At 36.9% G+C, this 15,624-nt stretch overlaps 2 protein-coding genes across 10 annotated transcripts in view; both read left to right on the top strand.

Annotated features, from left to right (window-relative positions):
• Nucleotides 1-15,624, top strand: part of LOC149567568 (uncharacterized) — a 328,096-nt gene that overhangs the window by 136,476 nt on the left and 175,996 nt on the right. The window lies entirely within an intron of this gene.
• Nucleotides 1,709-2,839, top strand: LOC149567570 (uncharacterized). 2 transcript variants are annotated; one of them, XM_089820801.1, is made up of 3 exons: nucleotides 1,709-1,909; nucleotides 2,004-2,280; nucleotides 2,388-2,839. In XM_089820801.1, the coding sequence occupies exons 1-3, from the start codon at nucleotides 1,866-1,868 to the stop codon at nucleotides 2,580-2,582; spliced, it is 516 nt and encodes a 171-aa protein (XP_089676927.1). In that variant the 5' UTR covers nucleotides 1,709-1,865; the 3' UTR covers nucleotides 2,583-2,839. The 2 variants fall into 2 exon arrangements, with proteins under 2 accessions (XP_089676927.1, XP_089676926.1); XM_089820800.1 differs by lacking the exon at nucleotides 1,709-1,909 and having other exon boundaries at nucleotides 1,940-2,280.

Genomic DNA, 15,624 nt, shown 5'->3' with positions numbered 1-15,624 from the left:
CAGTTCGAAAAAGCAGGCCGGAAAAGCAATTCGAAAAAAGCAGGCCGAAAAAGTAGTTCGAAAAAGCAGGTCGAAAAAGAAGTTCGAAGAAAAGGCCGAAAAAGTAGTCCGAAAAAAATCAGGCTGAAAAGCAGAACCGAAAAAGCAGGTGCGGAAAAGCAATCCCAAAAAAAAAGCAATCCGAAAAAGCAAATTCGAAAAAGCAAAGAAAATTATTACAGCCATCTACAATCAGGGGCGGCAGCTAGAGAGGCACGACTTGGGCACTTGAGGAGGTTATTTTCTGTTCAGTGGTATTGCAATACATCTATTCTCTAAGGCGACTTCATATGCCAGGTCTGATGTGTATTTTCATAGTTGCCTTTCACTATACAGTGCTGTTGTAATTGTAATTTTGTATCATTCATTAATAGATACATCATTCATTTTTACATTCCTCACAATGGTATCAGCAATCCATGGCTTTAGCTGTATTTAATCATGCATGTGATTAGCGTACTGCTGTAGGGGAGTATTGAAGTTAGATATTTAGTATTGCATTAGTTTTCAGTGGCAGCTGTAGGTGCATATTATTTTACCAGCAATCATCATATTTTGATATCTTTGTAAATGCCAAGAGTCTTGGCTAACTTAGTATGAATATTGTATTGGATACTCATTCTCAATTAAGGAGATACAATTGCTAGTCATTAATAGTTGTCTTTGAGCATTAATATATCATTTTTTTATCAGCCAGTTAGCTTGCATACCAACTGTTTGTTAAAATACCAGTTGGCTGTAGGTGATCATTTTCATGATTAGAACTCATATATGCATTCACTATTGCTAAAAAATTAGTTGCATATTTATGTTAGGTCATTGTTTAGACAATTTGGAGTCTTTTGTAAGCATTCTCTTTGAGGCAAATCCAAACAAGAATCACTGCAGCAATCTGAAAAGTTATATCAGTCCAAGGACCCTTGCTTGCAAAGTGTTTGATGAAATGTCAAACAACTGAAGTATAAAGATTTTTGGTGTTGGAAGAAGTTATAACCTATTGGGGTTGTTACAATTGTAGAGTCTAGATATGATCATATCTTTTGGACACCATGCACTGTCCACTCTCTCAATTTAGTGATGAAAGCAATTGACACCGAAATAGATTGGGTGAAAAGGATATATGAGGAAGCTGAAGAGATTCAAATGATTGTGACAAATCACCACATGTCACAAGCAATTTTTAGGAGTTTCTCGAACTTGGAGTTATTGAAAGTAAATTTTTATATTTAATATATAATTGAATGTTATTGGATTCCACAATTATTAGTTTTTGTTGTTGTTTACATCAACATGTTTTAATTTTTAAATGTTTAACTAACTTGAGTTTAACATGTTCTTAGGTTGCTGAAACTCGCTTTGCCTCTCACACAATCATCTTGAGAAGACTTGTGAAGGTAAAAGAAGCATTGAAGCATATGGTCATTAGCCCCCAATGTGGCGTTTGGAAGAATTCCAATACAGCAAGGGCCTTAAATGTGAGAAGAATGATACTAGATGAGGATTGGTGGGGTCTCGTGAGTTATGTGTTGGAAATCACCGCTCCAATAATGGTAATGCTTCGCTTTGCAGATAGTGATGAGCCATGCCTTTGGGATATTTATGATTCCATGAATAGAATGCTTGAAAAAATTAAAATGGTAAGTTTTACGCTCTTTTACAACAATTTTTTATTTGAGAGATATCTAGATTCTAAAGTTTAAATTGACATATTCACTAATTATAATTATTATTCATATTTCATATCTTAGGTCATACAGAGGAGGGGGAATGATCCTGAGGACACCCTATACAAGGTGGAAAAAATTGTTCATCATCGATGGAACAAGATGACCACACCTTTGCACCTCCTTGCATATGCTCTATCCCCGAGGTGCCGTAGTTCTTATCAAATGTTTGTGCTTATTTTATCCAATGTTTGTGCTATTGATATTTGATAGTGTTCAATTGTCTTTTGTTATCCCCAGGTATTATAGTGCAGATGTACTTCGCCTTCCAGGTAGAGTGCCACCATTTAGAGATGCAGAGGTTGCAGATGGCTATAAGAGGGCACTAGCTAAGATATTCCAAGATCCAGAGATTGGGGCAATTGTGAGGAGTGAATTTGCTGCTTTCAACTCAAGTGAGGATTTCCACCCTATTACCATAGCAGACCAAAGCAGGATGGGTGCCATCAAATGGTGGTACCTTCATGGGCAAGCCTTCACGTACCTCCAACCTCTTGCCATAAAGGTCCTATCCCAAGTAAGTTTGTAAAATTAAGCTTAAGGTTAACATTCTCAATTCCTTGAATTTATTATTTAATTTATTTATCTTGATTGTTGTATTGATAATTTTTAATTTCTCTTTAGGTTGCTAGCTCTTCTGCAGCTGAGCGGAATTGGAGTACTTACTCCTTTATCCACTTAGTCAAATGCAACCGGTTGGCTCCAAAAAATCAGAAGACCTTGTGTTCATTCACAACAATTTGCGCTTGTTGTCACAGAAGGATCCTAAGTACAAGAAGGGCCCGAAAAGCTTTGGGATGTAGCACCCGAGACTCTTGATTTAGATATAACCATCCGGGATCTTGCTAGATCCACTTCGATTGATGTGGATGATGAAGAGGAGGATTATTAGTTAACAATCCCCTCTACTACTAGTGGTTTGGGTTCCTCTACTGATACAGATGCAGCACTTGCAACTCACTAGCACCCCTCTGATGCAGATTTTCTTGAAAATCCATTTGATGATTAAATAAAAACTTTAGTGTTGACTCTTGACTCTTTTATGAGCAAATCATGTTATAAACTTTAAGTTTAATGATCTATATTTTGAATGTTACAAACTTTCACTTTCAGTAATTCAATGTGAATGTGTTGATTTTCTTTATAATCGTGAAAATAGATTAATTATCAATGTCATTGATCAAGTATACTAGATTCATAGATGCATACTAGAATCATAGATTCGTACTATGAAATGATTTAGTTTTAGAATTATGTATATTTCTCTTTTTTTTTTTTGTGTGTATATATATATAAATGCACGAATCCTCCACGAATCATAATTGGGGAAAAAAAAATCCCGAATCCACGGATCCGATTCACGTGCCCGAATTGGATTCATGTCACGAATCGGCAACTAAGATTTTTTTACATATTTCTCCAAAAACGTGATTCATCTTGAAAGTTTCAAAAATGTTTTGAGGCAAATGAATCCATTTTAGAAGCAAGGAAACTCATTGCCATGTAAAAACATTTCAAATTGAACAAATTTCATGCAAATCTGTTGAGTAAAACTCAAGTTATGAGCAAAAATGAAGGAATTTGCAGTTTTTCTTCAAAAACATGCCCTAGGATTGATCTCCAAAAACAATTTTCAGCATGCTAGATCCATTCTTGATGCAAAGAAAATCATTGCCAAGGAAAAATGTCTTGAATGGAGAAGATTTCATGCAATTCCACCAAGAAAATCTCAAGTTATGGGCAAAATCGGGTTCTTGGATGCCAAATGCATGTTTTTCCTTTCAAAATCAGACTTTTTGGGATGCATAGCATATTTTAAAACATGTTTTGCTTCCAAATCGAACCTTTTTAGGTGTAATGGATGTTTTAAAATATGCATCAAGTGAAAATAGGACCTTTTTGGGTGCAATGCATATTTTAAAATGTGCTTCCAAGTGAAAATCAACCTTTTGGAAAGGAATGCATATTTTAAAATGCATCTCACTTTTTAGATGCATAAGCACGAAAACTCCATTTTTCATGTCATGGCATCAAAAAGGTCCACTTATGGTGAACTTTTGATGTAATGACATCAAAAATGTCCACCAAAGTAAACTTTATATGCAATGGCATGTAAAAAGTCCACTTTTGATGGATTTTACATGTAATTGCATATAAAATGTCCACTTATGAAGCATTTAAGTCATTTAATTCACTTAAAGTTATAAAAATGTTACAAAATGGGTCAAAAACAATATTTATTTATCATATTATGAAATATAATACATAAACATCATTTTAAAGTAACATTTAAACAAGCATTTGATTTTTAAAACCAAAATCCAAAAATAAACTATATAGTTATATAGTTACTTTAAGTGAAAAATTAAAAAGTAAGTCAACTTAAAATTATAGTATAAAGTGCACTATAGTCACTTTAAGTTATAAATTTAAAGTAAAAGTAACTTAAAAACATAACAAAAAGTGAGTATAATGTTATATTTTTTAAAAAGTGAATGTCAAATTGAAAATATAACTGCTGTTACACCTAAAATGTCCACTTTTGAGGCACTAAAACGGTCATAACTTTTGACTGACAACTCCGATTGACTTCTAGGTTAGAATGAATCGAAGGAAAAAACGAAAGACATGACATGAGCAACACGAAAGGACTAAAAACAAGCAAACACAAACTCAAAAGCAAAGAATGAACTGAGAAGGCTTCAAAAATCAAGCAAAGACTTGACAGAAAGCAAAATAAAAAAGATTGGATGAAGGCCTTCAATGAAACAATTTGATATTTGAATTGAAATGGATCAATCCATCAACATTAAACAATTAAATGTCAAATTCAAGCTTAAAGAAACGTGAAACTAGCTTGGAAAAGTTTCGTGTTGTTACAAACATTTTTTGATGACAAAATGCAAGACAACAAAGTCCTCTGTTAATTGATCTTCCCGGGTTTCTTCCTCCTTTCTTTGATGTCACTATCAGTTACTAGTACTTGTTGGTTGAACATGCGGCCCATTAATGTGCTTTCCTGCCTGTTAGCCTTCCTTCAAATCTCCAGGTTCGATCAAGCGCTGACACCAAATTGTTTGACTCTTTAAGGTGGGTGTTCAAAGTACACAAAAATATAGACAAAATACCAATAATATAGCAATTATACGAAAAAACATAACAGAAATTGGCAGAAAGATAGATCATTTCCTTCACAGTCCAAGTCTGAACAACTATGATATGAACTTGTTCTAGGCCAGATATAAATAGTGCTCGATGGTTGGTTAAGGCTGCCAACCATCAGCAACTGACAACTTATTGGAACAATTTGGCAGAAAGATAGATCGTTTCCTTCACAGTCTAAGTCTGAACAACCAGATATAAATAGTACTTGATGGTTGGTTAAGGCTGCCAACCATCAGCAACTGACAACTAATTGGAACAATTTATTATACTTCCAATTCTACTCAACTAACAAAGTATTATCTAGTCACTTGTGGCAGATTTGCTTTCTACAATAATCTATGGGCCAATAACTCTATCTCCAATGCCTTGTGGAAGGAAATGAAAACACATGAAAAAACAAAATAGTTCGGCATAGCCTCCAAGCACATCCCAAAATTTGCATTATCATTGCACACTACTACATGGTCCCAATACACCAGGTCAGTGCTCGAATGTAGAACAACTAAAGCAAGCCTGCTGGATTAACCTGAATTTGTTGCATGGATGACCAAAACCACTTGCAGTGTACAAAATATAATCACCAAACATCAACAAAACATATATGAAAGCCGCAACACAAAACTATTTTTGGAGGAATGCAAAGCCTTCCATCAGTGAGTACTTTGTCTTCGATAGATTGACAGAGTCATTCACCATTCCATTTGGAGAAGGTTTGAGCACTTGAAACTTGGTATGTGCCTCCCCTAAGAATCCACAATATACATACTGAAGCTGCAAACCAAAACACTATAATACAGAGCGTTGCTGACCAAAATACTGCCATTACGTCTGTTACTTTGTCATCCCTTAAGTAAATAATTGTACAAGCATTTGGAGATCACATCAATATTCCGGAATAGGCCTTAGTCAATTTGATCTTGTCTCCAACATAGGTTGACATCAATGGCAATACTGAACACCTTATGCATATTGCCAATATCTTAATCTCCTTATTCACTAACTGATACATTTGTTCATTATGTCTAAAAATAGTTAATGGCTAACAAAGTTCACTTTAGTTTGTTATTATTGGAACTGTTGTTTATGTTTAAAAACAGGTAAACTCCACTTTTGCGACATTGCACGTCAAAATTTCCAGTATGGTTCTTGGCGTCTCTATATACACTAGGCCACTGTAAGCCAAATAGTATTATTTTTTGGGTGGCATTGTTTCCAAAGTTATGTCCCCTAGTGATGCCTTCATGTGCTTCCCTCAGTATTTTCTGTTATTAATGCTCATAGACTACTCATTGGAGGATGCCATCTTGCCCTTTCTTGTATAGTGCTCCTTCAATCAATGTAATAGGAAGTCACTTTCACAGTAGCAATCGTTTATCACGTGTTGCCATATTAATGGGACATTGGTAGCAGTTATATGTCTACATCATGGAATTCTTTGGATACTGCAGTTATCTAAAACAAATGGGTGCCTAATAAAGCTTCCTCATCTTCCTTTCGGTCTTCCTCTATATCAATTCAAGATAAATAGTCTGGACCTTGGTTGTTTGTTCTTGGTTTCACCATAAATGTTAAAATCAAATTCGTGGAATAATAGTAACCATCTATAGATTCTTTCTTGTGTTACCAATTTATATAGAAAGAAATTAAGAGGGTCATGGTCTATGTAAAATGTGAGTGGTGTGGATACAAGATAGTGGTGGAATTTGTGGAATGCATAGATCATGGCCAATGCTTCAATTTTGGTGGTAGTGTAGTTTATTTTGGCTTGAGAAAGTTTGCAGCTGGCAAAAGCAATGGAATGATCTTTATTGCCATGTGGTTAGGTGACCACTACTCCTATAGCGATCTCTAAGGTATCTACATGGACATGGAAAGAGACTCTTCAATCAAGGAAGATAAGGATGGGGGCTTTTGATATTTTTGGTTTCAATGTGTCAAATGATTGCTGGCATTGATCATTCTAGGTAATGGCTTTAGTAGTCTTATTCTTTAGGGGTTCTAAAGGGGCTGCTTGGTGGCATATCCTTTGATAAACTTTCTATGATACCTAGTATAAATAAAAAATGTCTTAAACTCCGGTGCTGTTTTAGGTGGTGGTAATCTCATAATCAGTAGATCTTCATTAGGTCTATCATGAGTCCTTTGCTTATTATCACCTGCTAATATGCAAAAGGTACCACAAATATGTATTTCTTGATATTTTGTAATGTCCCCATTTTTGCCAGCATTGGAGTTTCAGAGATTAGCCTACTATTGTGATCCTGTAGACTAATTATTGTGGATAGAGGGTCTTCTAAGGCACTGACTTGGCTTGGGAGGGTCTTGTCTTCTCCACAATTCAGTAAACTACAAGTTTGACGCAAGAAAAGGGTGAATAACTAGGGCCAAAGGCTGACCCAGCTATCCAAACCACCCTGCAAGAGTTAACACAACGGAAATGAACACAAAGAACAGCAACCAAAGGAGGAAGAAGAGGGAATTACTTTTATTGATTCATCAAAATATCTTCATACATGCCCAGCTGTAAGGCCTTCTAGGTTACGGCCAATTACAAATACATTCACATTCAAAGATCCAACTGCAAATTCGCACTTTCAGTTCTACTCTCTAATCTTCTTCCCAAAAGCTTCTTTAACTCTAAGCCTAAACACTCTATATATACTTGCCAAAATGGCTTACAGATTATTCTAGAACATTACATAAGAGGAAGGCCGACCCAACAACGGTCTGGTCGCATCCCAAGAAAATATCTTAACATGAATGTCGCGAACAAAATAAATCCCGCAAGTCAGCTCGCAGAAATCATGTTCAAATGCTGACGCTCGGCGTACACTGGGTAACTTGGCGAATGAAGAGTCGCTTGGCGTACACTGAGTAACTTGGTTAATGAAGAGTTACTTGGCATACACTAGGTAACTCGGTGAATGAAGAATCACTTGGCGTACACTGGGTAACTCGGTTAGTGAAGAGTCACTTGGCGAACACTGGGTAATTAGGTTAATGAAGAGTCACTTGGCAAACACTGGGTAACTCGGTTAATGAAGAGTCACTTGGTGAACACTGGGTAACTCGGTTGATGAAGAATCACTTGGCAAACACTAGGTAACTAGGTTGATGAAGAGTCACTTGGCGAACACTGGGTAACTAGGTTGATGAAGAGTCACTTGGCAAACACTGGGTAACTCGGTTAATGAAGAGTCACTTGGCGAACATTGGGTAACTAGGTTAATGAAGAGTCACTTGGCGAATATTGGGTAACTAGGTTAATGAAGAGTCACTTGGTGAACACTGGGTAACTTGGTTAATGAAGAGTCACTTGTCAAACACTGGGTAACTAGGTATCAACATGCAGAATGAACAAAATGAGTAGGATAACAAGGCAACCCAGGATGCTCCTGCATCAAGGTTGGTCTTCGTTTGGCTCAGATTGGACTTTGTTTGGGCTTAGTTTTGTGTACTTAATATTTGTGGTAAGTTGGGTGTCGATTGAGATTGACCCTTTCTATTTTTGGAAAGTGCATTTGGTCACATGGAGAAATAAAAGGTATGACTCCTATTTCAAACAAAATATTTAAATGATGAGTATTTTGGGAGTTATTATATTGGGATGCCTAGGTTATAGGAGACATAAGTTGATTAAGTGCAGATCTTCAATTGGGATGCCTAGGTTATAGGAGACATAAGTTGATTAAATTATAGGGGGTTTTTCATAAAAGAATATTATAGTCAAATATTTGAGTTTGCCCTTATTTCTCCAAGTCTACATATTGGGGTTTGGGCTTGTATTCATTCATTTAGAGTTGCACACATATCAAAATGTTGTTGAAATGAATTGTGAAAGTTCTTCTTGTTGGACATCAATGAATGTATCTTATCTTATTATCTTGGGATCATTCAGGATGAAAATACCTATGTAATTTGCCTAGTTTTGGTGGTGAAAGATCCACCCTAACTGGTTGTTGGGTTTCAGTCAGAATACTTTGATTTGTTGAGCTTTGGCAAAGTAGGTCTCAGCATTTTGTTGAAACATGGGATGGTACTGTTACACTGCCATGATTTTACCTTCCCTGATATATGACTGTTATATCATGATAGATGTACTATTATTGTCATGGTTTTCACACTATTCCTTTGAATTCTCTGTTTTTCAACTACCACAACTTCAGATTTGCTGCCTGGACTTGATTTACTCTGCCCTATATTGTTCTTCATTTCATTGTTTGCCAATGCCCTTGACTGTTGTCTTCATGCTCTTCATGAGAGTGACTATTCAAGTATACAAATATCCAAAGCTTTTATGAAAGTAATCTCAAAAACCTTCTGTCTTTTTGAATGTTCTTAACATGACCGTGACTCTACTTTAGAATTGTCTTCCTCTTGCTTCTCTATATATCCTTCTATATTGACTTGTCAATAAAAAGATCTTTGCTCATCCTTGTCTATCATGCTACTGTGTATTGCTATTCTTTTATGGTCTTCATGGGACTGTCGTATCATATTGTTTCTTCATCACCATTGGTAGCTTTATGACTGTTGCATGCCCTTTATAATGACTATTATGTTAGCATTTTGAAATCATCCAATGTTCTTTTACATTTCACCCTAGCCAACTTGGACACTTTTCCTATGAGCTTCTGTCATATGAAACCCTCATCCTAGACTTTTCACTGTCTTTTTTTGTTATTATACCTTTTAGATCTTGAAACATACGTACATAATGGAGGCTAATATGACATAGACTTGTGGAGATCTTTTAGGAAATATGTTAACAGGAGGCAAGGCTCAAGAGGATTTCAATTGTCAACAAAGTCTAAGGCATTGTCACGGTGTCTTCCCTATAGGCCACTGTCATTTTTTATTATAGCTTGAATTATGACATGTACCGATTTCTTCTTCATGCATATGTCTATCTCCATCCTTTATTGTTCTCCTCTGTCATATATTTGATGCATGTCACTGCATGTCACTGGAGTATGAGATCTCTTAATAGTCTGATGCTCAGGTGAATGCATGGGTTCTTCATTCTGTGAAGACACCGCATGCACATATTATCCTCAGAAGACATGTGACCATAGGAGAAGTCAGGCATTGTTCATGCAAGGTTCTCATGATATTCATCTTTAACAGGTTCAAGTATTTTGCCTTGTTTATACATACCAATTTCAGACACTGTCTTAGATGCAATTCTACTTCCGAAGGATAAAACTGCAGCCTCTTCAACACAGAGAACAGATTTGAGTCTTTTAAGCTGTGTTTGTACATGCTGATTCAAGCTAGCTGTCCAAGTGCCAAAGGGCATTAATCAGCTACATTAGCATATCTTGAGGGGTTTCCGAGCATTAATCAATCCAAATAGAAGTTTTCCTTGCTTCAATATACTACTGGGCAGTTTTAGGAACCTGTTCACAAGTTTGGAGGTGAAGTTGGCAGCATAGCAGCCTCCCGGAGGATTGTTTTAGTTGCTAGAAGACCGTGCTAGATGACTGATATTACCTAACTTTATCATGGAAGTGCATAGCTAATGAGGATATCAATACTCAGTGTGGAAACAAGCTAAAAGTTGGTGGCTTGCACGAGTTATTGGAGGAAGCTAGAATCAGCAAAATTGCGAACTTCCTAGTCAAGATCCATAGAAGGAGATCCGAGATTGAAAGGAGTTTGGAGATAACTGAGAAATGTGATTCTTAGTTCCTTACACTCCTTGATTTTTTGGATGACATTAAATATTTCTTTCATTCATTTGTCTAATGCTCAGAAGCTGAGTCAGTATTGTCTCAGGTTCTGTTGCACATTTGGTCAACACCCAAACTCTCTTTTAATGCTTAAGACATATTAAATTACTGTGATATCTTTTTATCAGATGCATAACCTTGAAATAATTTCCTTTATAGCTTCTCTTGCAGTGGTATTGTGGTGTCCACAAGGAATTCCCAAAATAATATTCATTTCAACTTCAAAATTAGGCAACAAAAATAGTTTAATGTCCCTTTATGTGATTCAACCTACCTTTTGGCTGTGGTATCACAAACTGAGCTTCTCTAACTCACAGAACCAGTCAAATTTACTTGTTTAGCTCCCTCCAATGTATTTGGCCAAGTAATAAAAGTAAAATAATTGTATCGACTGAGTGTTTATTTCCTTCTGTATTGTTTAGTCATGGTTATGCGTCGTAATTGGTAGTTACTGATGGTTGTCGGTTAGTAGTTACCCACAATTGCTCATCTTAGCTAACCTTGGCCTGCTATATATTGCAGCCTTTTTTGGTTGTTGGAGACTCATGACTGACTGTATACTGACATGAATATTGTAATTACTGCATATCTTGAATAAATATCCAACAAGAATGAAATATCCTTCATATATTGTGTAAATGCATAGTTGTTCTGTATAATTGTTCAGTAGTTATATTTCCATTTACTTTTGTAATTGGTAGAGTTAAGCAATAGCAATCCAAAAACCAATATCTAATAATGAATGTCTAGAACAATGGATTAAGTCATAGCCTTCTGTGCGTTAGGCCTTGTCCCCTTTTGGGCAACAGTTACAATATCACTTAAAATTTAGTGCTGCAGTTTCTTTTCCTTGTGGGCATTGGCTGAAATAATATGAAGTGCTAACAATTATAATGTGAGTGTAATAACCCCAACTGGTTATATCTTCGACAAACACCAAATTCTTTTATAATTCAGTTGTTTGACATTTCGTCAAACACTTTGCAAGGAAGCTTAAATACCACTGTAAATATGATATTTTATTTTGATCATAGTGCTATGAAATGTAACAAATTGCTCACAACTAATTATGACATCAAGCACAAATTTTCAGATAATTTCAGCCATATGAATTCTAAGAGATGAATATAAATACTGAAATATAATTATGAAGATGACTAGTACTTCACACTAACTCTGAAATTAATCGTTAAACAACTAGGCTGCAATATAAAAAATCATTTCACAATTGGATGGAACCTGTTACTCCTAGTTTCAGTTTGATTTGTAGCAGATGTCCACCATTTGTAGGTTTGGTCACATGCATTTAACATGTCTGTAGCTGAACCATGTACTGGTAAATTATGCACTCCCAGCTGTCATTAGAACGCTAGCATTGCAGCCTCCTAACTACAAGCTGAATAGTTGGTAATTGCTTATGGATTAGATTGTGTTGAAATTTTTACCATCAACATTTCGAATCTCCTAACCACAGGCTGAATGGCAAGATATTGGGCCTGTCTAGTGGTCCAATTGTTGGCAGAATTGACACCAATTATAACAGTAATGGTAAGGCATTAATGAGCCCCAATTTGTAGAGATAGCTTGCATTCAAATAACATAATTTAATCACTAAACTCTTATGACAAGTTGCTCACAAGATCAGACCTATTTGGTACCTTCTTGTAGTCTCCAAATGCTGCTTCCTGGATATAATCAGCGGCCACAAATGCCCAGATCAAATCACTATAATGCAAATACAATTTGATATAATAAATTTCAATGAACCTCTTAACAATCTCCAAACAATCTCCAGCAAGTAAACTCTCCTTAAATCAGACAATTACCACAGAATAAATCCCTCCTTTCGACACAGTTAAAACAGTAAGGAGTGGTGGCAGATTGCTATACAACAACAACAATTCACAATACAATCTTTAGAACCACTTCCAGCTTCAAACCCTTATACCTCAACAAGGGCACAAACTTCAGAAACTCAGAAAAGCCACAAAGGCAACAAAGCAAATAAATATTCAAGTGTGCTTTTCCCAATGAAATGAGCTTATGTTTATGATGCCTTTGTTGACAAAAGTTTATCAAAGAACTTAACTTCTGAAATTGTGAAAGTTTCTCCAAAGAATTCAACTCTTAAAACTTTCCAAACTTAACTCTTTTGACAAGATTTAATACTTGAGTTGGGCATAATATTAATGAAATAAATGGCCCCTTCCAATGATGACTCAACCCTCAAGTGATATTATAAAGTTAAATTATAACTTTATAATAAGTCATTTAATGATCTAATAATAATTTGGCCACAAAAAATATTATAACTCGCAAAATACTTATCATTAAAATATGTCGTCTGAAATAGGAATAACACCTATTATTTCTCCATATGACCAAATGCACTTTCCAAACATAGAAAGGGTCCATCTCAATCAAAACCCAACTTACCACAAATAGTAAGTACACAAAACTAAGCCCAAATGAAGTCCGATCTCAGCCAAACGAAGACCCACCTGTAACTTACTGAATTGTGGAGAAGATAAGACCCTCCCAAGCCAAGCCACTGCCTCAGAAGACCTTCTATCCATAATAATTAGCCTATGAGAATCACAATAATAGGCTAATCTCTCAAACTCGATATTGACAAAAATGTGGACATTACAGTCCTCCCTCCCTAAGATTCCTTGTCCCCAAGCAATCCCAGAGCAAAAAAAATCACAGACCACCTGGATCCCAAGGGTAGAATTGTGTACTATCCCTGCTATGTACAAGCAACTCTTGTAGCACCAGTACCCAAATAATTGACATCAACATTAGAATCATCTGAAAACCGACTCTAGGCGTTGAGGAAGGCAACAACACATCAGAACTCAACCCAATTGAAATACCAACTCTATCTACGCCTGAGTCCCCATCAAAATGATACTCATACACAATTGCACTGTGGAGATGGTAACAACCATAGATACCTGAAACACTGATATCAATTCCAACCTCTGCTAAACTATCTAGGGTATGTAGATACTGCAAGCAGTCTAACTTGCTGCTGTCAATCCCATTTGCAATAGATGGTGTTAACTCATCCCATAATAGATAGTATGAAATTGGAGCAACACACATCGACTTGAAACCAAATCCTCTACTTGTGGGTCAAAAGAAAAGTGATAAGCGCTCCTCACAGTATAATGCCCATAAAAACCCCCAATCTCTGTCAAGGGCTAACCAGTATCAAACTGGGAATCAGGAGATGGCTCCAATCTTTGACTTTGAACTATTGTCGGGCAAGATCCTGGGCAATCTTCTCAGCAAACCCAACCTCGAAATCCTTGTGAGGAAGCATAGTAGACATAATCTCTACAATCCTTCCCACCAACCTTTGAATAGCATGAGAACCTTGGATGAGAGTTCCCTTAGACACTCTGCATGAATCCTCTCGCACATCCGAACTCTCCAAAAGCCACTACATGAAAGACTCTGTGCAATAAGAATATATGTGGAAGCATCAACCTGCTCCCCTGCGACCCACAGCTGATCCCTTTGAAAATGTGGCACTGACAATTGTTCAATGCTATCAACTATGTGAGATGAAGAAATAGATTTTCCTCCAGTAGAAGGAAGCACATCAACATGAGAGCTTGACCACTGATTCTCTTATCTCATCCATACCTACTGCACCCATATCCTGCACGGATGTGTCTGCCACATCATTACGTCCCTCATCCCCAACTGTAGAAGAAAACTCACCACCAACCACTATATGCAATTGAACAAGGTTGGATTTTGTGTCAACTATACTTTCTCTAACTCCATGATAACTTCATCCAACTGTGACGGTGATTCTTGAAGAGCCATCTGAGTATATTGAAGAGAGTCCACAGTTACCTCAAGCTCCTAGGTGAGCTCAACCACCTCCTCCTCTTTCCTTAACAACATCTCATAATAGGTGCTGCCCCACTGCAAAAGGTAATCCCTGTCAGTAACTAACTGAGAGTTACTATGCTTCAAGATCCTAATAGCCTCTCGAGGCACATGAACCCCTGCTAGGGAAAAAATATTATCACCATGCTCATTTGACACAGGAGCACCCCAACCAAATGTAGCTAGCATCTGATGGATATCATCATAATGCTCAAGAGAAATGTCACTATCATAGCTTCAACTAACAAGTCATATGATGCCTTTGTAACCCCTACCTCCTATGCAACCTCTCTGTCTCACTAACTGCAATGTGATAAGCAATTGAATCAAAACTCCCCACCACAAGCTCGCTCATACGTGTGCTATCATCCTCGCACAACTCTACATCCGAGATACAACTACTATGTACCTCAACCAACTTCTCATCCGAAGAAATGGGAGCCCTCGCAATATCGATCTCCTCACATGTCTCAACTTCCACCATAATAGTAAGATCCTGTAAACATTGATCTTGGGACTCATCCAAAACCTCCTCGGAGTCATCATTCAATATCTGACAAGGGGTATCATACCCGGTGCAACTCATAGCACCATCCAACAAATCATCCGATTTACCCATACTATCTACATCCCCACCACCTAATTGGGCCTTAACTATTGTCACCTGACTCTGCACACATGACTCTATGCTAGGTTGTAAATCAATAATTACTAAAGCATGAACCCACATCTACTGAGTTCGCTGTAACACCCAAATCACCAACATCATATTTGGGTAACTCCATACATGCATTGGTCCCACCTGCCTCCTGCACTGGAGCAACACTATGATAGCTCACATACAAATCTCCAATAATAATCCCCTTCTAGAGAGAGCCTGAAGTACCTGTAGTAACAACTGCATCAACTGTCTCTACACCAACTGCAACAACATCTCTACGAGCTTCGTCTTGCTCAAGCTCAGTGACGCTATCCTCCACTGCCATTGATACAACCATATTTCCTTGTGAAATAAGTCCATCAACATTGTGGATAGGACTAGCAGGTGTCATACTAAA

The sequence above is a fragment of the Cupressus sempervirens genome, chromosome 3, assembly GCF_028749045.1.
Source record: "Cupressus sempervirens isolate cs-2001-9-10 chromosome 3, ASM2874904v1, whole genome shotgun sequence".
NCBI classification, from domain to species: Eukaryota; Viridiplantae; Streptophyta; class Pinopsida; order Cupressales; family Cupressaceae; genus Cupressus; species Cupressus sempervirens.
Note: the sequence above shows the minus strand (reverse complement) of the source record. Positions and strands in the feature narration are given on the sequence as shown.